The sequence below is a fragment of the Leuciscus leuciscus genome (genome assembly GCF_965113295.1).
Source record: "Leuciscus leuciscus genome assembly, chromosome: 21".
In the NCBI taxonomy this organism is placed as follows: domain Eukaryota; kingdom Metazoa; phylum Chordata; class Actinopteri; order Cypriniformes; family Leuciscidae; genus Leuciscus; species Leuciscus leuciscus.
In genome coordinates this window covers 12,605,529-12,615,471 of record NC_138745.1, presented here as the reverse complement: position 1 = coordinate 12,615,471, position 9,943 = coordinate 12,605,529, and the positions used below count along the sequence as shown (strand labels likewise).

Below are 9,943 nucleotides of genomic sequence, written 5' to 3'. Positions count from 1 at the left end.
TATATTTTAAAGAGTGAACAGTGTAAAGAGTGTGACAGTAGCCATTGACAGACTTTTTTTTTTTCTTACTGTGGAAGTCAATTAAGCCTATACCATCAACTGTCTGGTTAGCAAAATTCTTTAAAATATATTATTTTGTGTTCAACAAAAGAAAAAACTCATACAGGTTTGAAAAAACTTAGGGAGAGTAAAAATTACAGAATTTTGGAAATACTTTTGGAATTTTCATTTTGGGTGAAATAGCCTTTGTTTGCAACGCGTTAAAAACTGGGGGTGTTACCATAAAAAATCATGACTGTGAAGATAACGGAGAGAAATATCGTTTTGTGTCGTTACAAATAGCCTTTGCCAGAAGACATTCTACTGTAGCCGCTTGGAGTCGCAAGCATCCTCCATTGTCAACACGATGCTCAAAATCTTATGATATTTCTCGAATTTTGAGATCTTTGAGGAAAAGAATGAACATTTTATGCAAGGGACATCCTATAGTGTCATCACTCTTAATATGAAGTCTGTATACTGTAGCAGATGTAACCATCCAAATTCAACAAAATGCTCAAAGATATAATATTTAGTCAATTTAAAGACCTGTAGAAAGCTTATAAATATATAGAAAAGTTTATTACCACCGTAACCATCAGCACACCTAATATTTACTGTTATAGTCATGCATTATGGTGACTTGTAATTGTAAATGGACTGTTTCTTATTCCTTACTATTGGCACACCTCATGGAAGCCAGTTCAATGGCAGTTTGAGTATTTGTTTGTGAGGCAAAGAGTCTAGCTTCCACATGCTCAGAGCTAAACCAGGGGTTCAAACTATTATGACGGAGTGTCTCAGGATAGCCACTAAATTAATGTAATGATACCACAGAATTATATGCCTTTATAGTGCATGACAGATAATAAAAGACCTGTGGCACCAGCAGGGAGCAGAACGACAAGCACTGCCTCTTGTGCACAAAATCCATCTAACTTGAGAACTTGGGGCAATTACTTACAGACCACCTGACTCTGGATAAAGTTTTTAGATTTAATTGGATTTTATGCACATTTACTCTCTTTGAAAATCAACACTCAATACATGACTCTCTTAAAAATAAAGGCTCATTATTGGCATCAAGGGTTTCACCTTTGACATCCAACCTTTCCATTGCACAAAAAGTTTTTAATAGACATTTTTTAGATTATTCAAATATAATATGGTTCTTTTAAGAAGTGTTCCTTGAAAGGTTCTTTGGAGAACTCAAATGGTTCCTATATGGCATGGCTGTGAAAACCTATTTTGGTTTTTAAGAGGGACTTGGGCCTATATTGTCCATAGGTTTCTGTGAAGTTAAAGTCTATCTTTCAGAAATATACAAAACCGTAATTATTTGAGATTGTTGTTTTTCAAAGGGTAAAGGATTTTGTATTTTATATGTATTTTTTACCATAACAAAGTGACTTCCATAGCTCAAATTGGTTGGCAAAGCAGTATCACATTAATTTAATGACATATCCACTATTTTTCAATGCAAAATAAAGCTTTTCTGTGAATTTGTGAGACTTCCGATTCATTAGTCGCGCTTTAGGTAAATAACTAAGAATAACAAAATGCAGTAAACGTTAAAACTATTTGCGTAACAAATCAGTGAGTTTATGATTACAATAATAGATTAGTGATAGCAAATACTAGTTTGCAACATCAAGCAACATAACAGAAATGTTTTTGTACTGTGTTTTGTGACACCGGAAGCATCGCACATTCAAGCTACAAATTGCTATTCCCGCTCTAACAAAAAAATAAGGTGGATACATAGGAATTATGAAATATACAGTCACCAAAATGCTTGAAACTGTATTTTGAGGCAAAGAACCATAAAGAAAACACAATGAACCAGATCTGTGAGTTTGTGTGTGTATTTCAAATGTGTTTTCAAATGTCATTGTTTGGAGCAAGAAAAAAATTGACAATTCAATAAAAGAAAATAATATATTTTATCAATATTTTATGCTGTGTCCTCTCTACAGGACACCAGCAATAAGTTATTGTGAAAACAAAACAATTTATTATTATTATTATTATTTACCTATACATTTTTAGGTTTCAGGCAATTTTTAACCAAACTTATAAAGATGATTCTCTACTATGTTATGAAAGAGACAACAGAATGATTTGATATACTATTTTACATATGCAATATGTGTGTAAAATGGCCATAAATGGGTAGTCCCATTCAATACAATGTATCTATATATAGTAATTTGCATATTAATGGGTTCTTGGGTCAACATGTAATGAAAAAAAGAAGTGTATAATAGGAGTAATAACTTGGCAACATTTTCATAAACTGTCTCATAATTCAGGAATATTGTTATCTAATGTCTTTCCCTATTCACTTGTTGTGTCTCCCTAAAATGCCTGATAAAACATGCAATAAGTCCTGATGTCTTCTACACAGGTCATGTATGAAATCAATGCCCTGTTTCGTAACAGTAAGTCATATTCTGATTTGAAACCCCATAACGTTTTCCTGATAGATTTAAAGTGTGCTAAATTTGATCAATCAGTCAATGTCAGTCATTTTTAAAGGAGAGGGAGTTGTCATTTTCAAACATTTGGTATCTATGAAAAGCCCTGAATGTGCTCTTTACAGGACTTAAAACTGTGACATGCATGGTCACAGAGAAATTGGCTGAAATATAATGTCCTCTACAGAGGAAAAAAGTCTGTGCCTGGGTCTCAGGTGGATATAGTAGAATTAACTGTTGTTTTAACTAAGTAATGTTGATCAGTGTCCCACATTTTGTGCTGATCTCATTACCACATCATTTCCCCATAACAAATGAATGAATGAATGATGAATGAATGAATGAATAAATAAAATGGTAAAATCCAAGAAATTACATCATGCCATAATCCAGTCCCTTACTCAGCATGCTGGGAAGACAAATAAATCATCTCATTCCATTTTCTATATTTTCCAGTACTTATATGCCCCAAATTTTGGTAACAACTAGGACTGCAAAAGTTGCTCATAGAAACTCTTATATTTCCTGACAAATTAACAAAACAACATACAGTTCTATCCTGTTCAGGACTGAAAATTCAAATCAAATCTTTATCACACAAGCTTAAAACAAATAAACCTTGAAGAATCCAGAGCAAATCGAATGACAATATGACATATTTCTTGCAATTTCCAACTATTTACCTACCCATTACAAATAAGAAAATAGATCCTTGGTGAAAATGGTACCTAACCCTATTATAATTTTGATTTAGATTGAGTTAGCACATGGACAGCCCTCACAGCAGGCAGGTTACACACGGCTTATCTGTTTATTAACTCGCAGGGCTCGTAAAAGGGTCATCATGACCACTAGTCAGCAATAACTGCTGAATAATAGCGGAACATTGGGTCATATAAACCAGAATCAGGCAAAAGTGTAATGATGAGCTTCAGGTTCGAAATACTTTTAATGTTGAACTGAAATTGGAAAAACTATTTAAGGGGAAAGATTAAAATTGAAATGTCTATCTGAGATCACTAAACTCATCTCAAGTGTTTAATCTGGTGACCCCTGAAATGACCTCACAGCTTCTTCTGATCTTTTCCAGAGGGACGCAGGAAATAGAGTCCTCTGCTTTTCTTTACATGGCTGAAGTGAAGACAGTTCCGCTTTACTGATTACAAGAAGATGTAGCCTATATTCCTCATCATGAGTATTTTATTATGTAGCTAAATCTTTGGCAAATCAACATGCTGCCACTTCTGTTAATTAGGCCTACATCTCAAATTGAATTACTAACTCACTAATGGTTCAGGCGATGTGTGGCAATTTTTTCCATTTGCTAGTTATGAATTAATGCAAGAAACAAAGTTTCTTAAAGTTGTGCAGTTATAAATGCAAAACCTCCCATATATTTTTCACAAGCTTCATTGTTTTTCTTATCTTTCCCCACACAAGAATCTGTTTGCGTTATAGTGCACAAATCTAGAGATTATTCTAAATTTAAAATAGCATGTACTTTTCATCAGCATGATCTATTATACCACTTTTTACACTGTTTTTACACCAGTGAAGAACCAGCACTGATTTCATACAACAGAATAACTGAATCTAAACAGTAGGCTACAGCTAGGCTACAGATCCCGATTAAAAAACAATATCAAAATCTTATGTGCAAAATAGTTTAGTAATTTTGATTATTTGTGTCATAGCCTATATTGTATTTGTTTTGTTTTGCTCTTATTTTATTAAATGTTCAATAAAAACTCTTAGTGTCAGGACTTACGAATAACTGTGTATTTTATTGTTTTAAAATATTAAATTAGATTTAAAATAAATTAGATTTTGCAGCGAATGTTTGGTTTGGACAGGTTCGTAGTAAATGACGGGTTGTTCGTCCAATCAACGTTTAGCGTTCGTTTGATTAGAGCTTCACGTCATCATTACGCAAACGAGCTGCAGATTCTTCTCAAACAATCAGAAAGCGCGTGATCAGGTAAGACACGCGTTCATTCATTCACCTTTAACAGCAATAGCAGCTCCTTTGACATCACTTCAAATGTTTCTTTGTTATATTTCAAACAAATGTGTAAGGTAAAGTGGAAAATAAACCAAGCATATCCTAATGTGAAATAAATGAATCGCGTCTGAGTTAACACTGTTAACTTAACAGAAAATTCCCTTAAAAACACGTAGGCCTGCACCATTAATGTTCCGTAATAAAAAAATAAAAAAAGTCCAGTTTAGGTCTACACATTGTAACCTGCTACGAATGTGGAACCAGTGATTCAAGAGATGTGCATATGAAAGACGAGTATCCCAATAAACGTGCTACAATAGTCAGTATGTTGTCAATCTGTTTTCAAGGCGATTATCAGACTCTCGGTGTGATAAACTTAGTTCTCATCCCACTATTGTGTTTTTGAGCCCCCGGGACGGAAAAGATTCTCTCTAATCCAACTTGTTTTCTCTGTCTTGCTGAGATTTGAGAGTCCTGCTTTAAACCCAACCCAATCCCCAAAAGCTTTCTTTCGGCCGGGGGAAATTCACATAAGCTAGTTTCCACATTTCGATGTTTAATCCGGCTAACTATTTATTTTTTAAACGCAATAAGCATCAGATGCGTGTATTGATATGTGACAATATGCTGCCTATAAAGTAGTTTGCAGTTATTTCCTGATTGTGGATTGGGTGTTAATCTGTGTATTGCTGTTTCCATTATTTTATTATTCACACCTCTTAATATCGGACATACAGTAGCCTACATGGGAATGTGTTTTTCCTCAACAATAATATTTATTTATTTATTTATTTTATTTTTTTGCTTTTGTTGGCAGTTCATTCCAGTAGCTTTTGTGATGTTGGCAATGGATACAATACGCTAATAAAACAGTTTTCACTAAACTATCGTTGTAGATGGAGAGTAGGCTATCATGTCACACATGCACTGTCATGGCATGTCAGCTACCCAAAAATCTGAAATCTTTATTTGGATCTCACTAGTTGGTGCACTTTTTCTGCTGTGACATTGATTCGTTTTAACAGTAACAGAAGCTTACTTTAGTATTTAGGCCATTATCTTCCACCCAGCACAATCGCCTAAGGACCAACTTCGAGATTTTGTTTTGTGGAGAAAGGTCTACACATGTAGGACATATCATGGATAGGCCACTTAAGATGTCTTTCAGGTAATCTGAGCGCTGATTTTGATCGTGTCCTCCCCCTCCTCCCCCGCGGTGATCGCGCATCGCGCCTCATTCTCACTCCCATTACGCAGCGGGATTGACATGAAACTGTGAATTGTTTGCTGCTCAAATATAGTTGACCTGGAGCCAGCAGTCTGAGGGGTTGAGGAGCGACCATCCCTGCCTCCCTCCTCCCCCTCTACATCAGCATGACAAAGCACTGGGGGGGTCCGGGCTTGTTGGCACCACCCGTGATCATTGTAGGAGCAGGAGCCCAACGCGACCATCACCTTGACTGCAAAACCAGCTTTTCCTCATCCAACCCAAGCTGTCATTGCACCACAAACCCACGGCTGGAGTTCGGCGGCCGACTGGATAAGTCCACAGGGATGGCGCAGGACTCCTGTTATAAAGGCAAACCGTCGGATCGGAGCGCATGGGAACTGCAGGATGGAAACTCCAGCGGAGGAAAGAAGAAGAACTATCAGCGTTATCCCAAACCACCGTACTCTTACCTTGCTATGATTGCCATGGTCATCCAGAACTCTCCGGAGAAGAAGCTCACTCTATCAGAGGTTGGTCACTTTCACATGCGCGCAGCGCAACCTTTTTTTGTTGTTGTTGTCTTGGTCAGAATCCAACAGGGAATGCAAATTAAGTTTCGTAATCACAGTTAATTGCGAAAAAAAGATGCAGAAACAATTCTCGATCAGGAACTGTAATTTCACAATTGATTACAAAGAAACGGCACATTGATTTTTAAAAACGTGACATTTTTGAAGTAGCCTATATTTTCTTGTAAAGTAGCCTACTCCAATAATTTACTTTTATTACAACTTCAAAATATATATTTGTAGCCTACATGTAATGTTTCGTCATCAATTATTTTCCAATTTAAGAGTTTTCAGCGTTTCAACTGAAACTATTAGTGCCGCGCAACGTGTATACACTTTTAATTTAAGTTGTGAGGCAGCAGAATTACTTTTTAATTTTGTCTAAGATCTTATTAGATCCTCTCAGAATTAAGGTTCCAAATGAATATACGTTGTAGGCCTATTAGTGTTATAGGCTACTTGAAACTTTGATTCAAAGGAATTACCTGAAAATGAATATAAAACTTAGCCTAATTGTACCATCACAACACTGGCGTTTATTTCCACAAAGAAACTACATTCAGTTTCCATGTGACGTGAGTTTTAGTGCGGGTTGCCTGGGGCGCGTAATCTGTCTCGTGTCTGGATCTCGATGGGGTTTGTGTTGTGAATAGTGAAAGCAGAGGGCGATACTCTATCATGCTGATAGCTGTGGCTGGAATCACACTGTGCCACAATTACTACGCGATTGTTTCGAAATGTCGCAATGTGTAAAAATCCACGATCGGGATTAACAGTGTGCTGACTATTCAAGAGTGACTCCTGTGAATTTTTGTTGATGAATTGAGGTAACCTGTTACAGGTGATCGGACTCGACATTTTATTTGATTAAAATGGCACTTAGATTCTGTATTTGGTCATTTAGGCAAACAATAGGCTATATTTATGTATTTATTCCCATTTTAAACGTAGGCAAATTCGTTAATTATAATTTTTTTTAACGTTTTTACATATATAAAATATATAAAATGTCACCCCACAGAAAATAACACTTTTTAAAATGTGATTTCTATATATTTATATATGCAAGCACAGATTGTTGATTTCTTTTTTCAGGAAGTTAACATTTATGTATTTTCAGTAATATAGTAATCCGATGTCTGTTTTGAATCTGTGCAGTTTGGAAGTTGTGGCCAATAATAATAATCATGATGATATGTTTGAAATAACTATCAATAAATTGTCTTCATGGAGCAGATTCTGAAGGAGATCAGCACTCTCTTTCCATTCTTCAAGGGGAATTACAAAGGCTGGAGGGACTCGGTCCGACACAACCTGTCCTCGTACGACTGCTTTGTGAAGGTGTGTGTTTGACTTCAAGTAAATGATACATGACTTTATATGTTAGTTTAATGTTAGTTTGACGTTATCCTGTTGCGCTCTCCTCCTCTCTCTAGGTTCTGAAGGATCCTGGTAAACCCCAAGGTAAAGGTAACTTTTGGACTGTAGAAGTGAACAGAATACCCCTGGAGCTGCTGAAAAGACAAAATACGGCAGTGTCCCGTCAGGATGAAACCATCTTTGCTCAGGACCTGGCCCCGTACATCTTTCAAGGTTATGCTCCGTCGAACAAGTCCAAACCTCTGCCCGCTGACCTCTCATTACCCCCTGTTCCCACCCGTCACAGCCCGGCCCCATCAGAAGACCCCTATCGTCCCAAACTGGACTCTACGTTTGCCATAGATTCTCTCCTGCATAGCCTCAGGCCTGCCAGTTCTGCTGGGGAGGGGGTTCGAGAGAGGGAATGTTGGGGTGTTGGACCCCCTCCACACACTCGCTCTGCCACTCCACCTCGCCCTTGTAACGCCTCGTACAACTGCAGTTCGTCGGCCAGCTCCGTCAGTCCCGCGTCAGATTTGTCCGACGAGGACTGGAGAGGGGTGACGCTTGTCGGGAAAAGGTCAAGTGATCGAAGATCGACTTCAGATGGATACAGTGACTCTTGCCCCCCGCCAAACAAAAGCTCCAAGCGTGGTATCACTCCTCCGTGGGAGCTGCCGACCTCCTACGCCAAATACACTCCCCCCAATGCGGTAGCCCCTCCTAGCATGCGCTTTAACGGAAACCCGTTTATGCCACTGGGCGGGATTCCGTTCTACAGTTACGGTGGTGCGCACGTCACATCATCACACTTGATCGGTCACCCTTATTGGCCCATTCTACCAAGTGGGCCGGTTTCCATTCAAGCGCCTCCCGTTCTCATGGATTTGGACAGCATGCTGCAATCTGTTCCTCCCAATAAGAGTGTGTTCGATGCGCTTGGCTCCAACAATCAGACTTCTCACCCAACTCCAAACCAGTATGCCCTTCAGAACGGACCTTCCCTTTGCAAATATTCTCTTTAAACTGTCCATCTCATAATAGTCCTGGAAAAACTTCCCATCTTTGGCACTGGCCAGGTTTACACACACAGATTTGCAAGCATTAATGCTGCTCAACACAAAATACTCAATCTGTGAATTGTCTCAGGGAATTCTTTGAGAAAATCCCTCTGTATTACTGAACTGTTACTGGAGTTAAGACGGGCCAATATTGACCAAAGATTCTACCCGACCAATGTTGACACTGTTCGTCCACTCATGTGACTTTCTTTGACACAATTACTACCTCAGACTTTTAATGTCAGTGAAGAGATTTACATTTCTACATCTACATTTCGCTGCTCTTGTTTCCTGAATGGACCCTTGTAGTGTTTGGGGATCATGCAATGCAATACTTCACATGATCAATTGAATGTTGTCTGTTTATAAGCCTGAAATATTGTGTGTGGCTGCTTTAACTTCCTACGAATCAACCAGAAATATTGTGCTGGACATTTGTAGGGATTAGGGATGTGTTTGTGTGTGAATGTGTACTTTTGAATCTGTAAGGAACCTGCAATGTTTACATAAAGACTGGCTTTTCTGCCATGAATGCGTCACTTTTTATATGTTGCAGAGTAAACATGCATTTTTTTTAAATCTTGACTTTTGTATGGCTTTTCTGACCTGATTCTCTTCCCCTAATTTGTGTGTTTAAAACTTTCATTTCACCCCCACTCGACTTGGTAAAAGTCCAATCTCAGGCTCTGATAAGAACTGTGGAGGCCTGACAGATCTGATAAGATCCAGTCTTGCGCGTTTTTTTCTGGCATGCATTCACTTTGAAGAACTGTAATTAGAGCCATTTTTTATCAGTCCACTGTGTCTCTAAGCCTTATCAACAACTCTGTGTCCCTGTGTAGTATAGGTGCTGTAACTATGATTTATTTTTATTTTTTTATAATCTGGTCATCAAATGAATGTTTGTCACCTTTTAATCATGCAATGTCTGCATAAAACTGTCCAGAAGCTCATATTGAGCAATTTGATGAGTAATTGAATGTACGGGTCATTTAACTGGTGGTCTGTGGTTGTGTCCCTCCGTCTGGTGCATGTCACCTCACCACCTCCTGCTGTTTTTTTCTGTCCTGTCCTCCCTCAAATCACTCATTCACACCCCCAACACTTCCACTCTCTTACAGGTCCATTTCTTTATAATGGACCTTAGTATGAGCATTTGTGGCTGATTAATTGGCTCCACTGAAGAGTTAGTAGAGTCTTTCTTTATTGTATTATTATTGTCATGG

At 38.0% G+C, this 9,943-nt stretch overlaps 1 protein-coding gene across 1 annotated transcript; it reads left to right on the top strand.

The window, feature by feature from the left end:
- The first annotated feature begins 4,463 nt into the window (after positions 1 to 4,463).
- On the top strand, positions 4,464 to 9,457 carry foxh1 (forkhead box H1). Its single transcript, XM_082152803.1, has 4 exons — positions 4,464 to 4,494; positions 5,820 to 6,258; positions 7,534 to 7,638; positions 7,734 to 9,457. The coding sequence occupies exons 2-4, from the start codon at positions 5,893 to 5,895 to the stop codon at positions 8,679 to 8,681; spliced, it is 1,419 nt and encodes a 472-aa protein (XP_082008929.1). The 5' UTR covers positions 4,464 to 4,494; positions 5,820 to 5,892; the 3' UTR covers positions 8,682 to 9,457.
- Positions 9,458 to 9,943: the final 486 nt, after the last annotated feature.

Excerpts from the sequence above, each read along its gene's own strand:
- foxh1 (XM_082152803.1), top strand. The coding sequence starts at position 5,893 with ATGACAAAGCACTGGGGGGGTCCGGGCTTGTTGGCACCACCCGTGATC. Across the intron at positions 6,259-7,533 it reads AGAAGCTCACTCTATCAGAG|ATTCTGAAGGAGATCAGCAC; the intron begins GTTGGTCACTTT and ends TTCATGGAGCAG. Across the intron at positions 7,639-7,733 it reads CGTACGACTGCTTTGTGAAG|GTTCTGAAGGATCCTGGTAA; the intron begins GTGTGTGTTTGA and ends TCCTCTCTCTAG.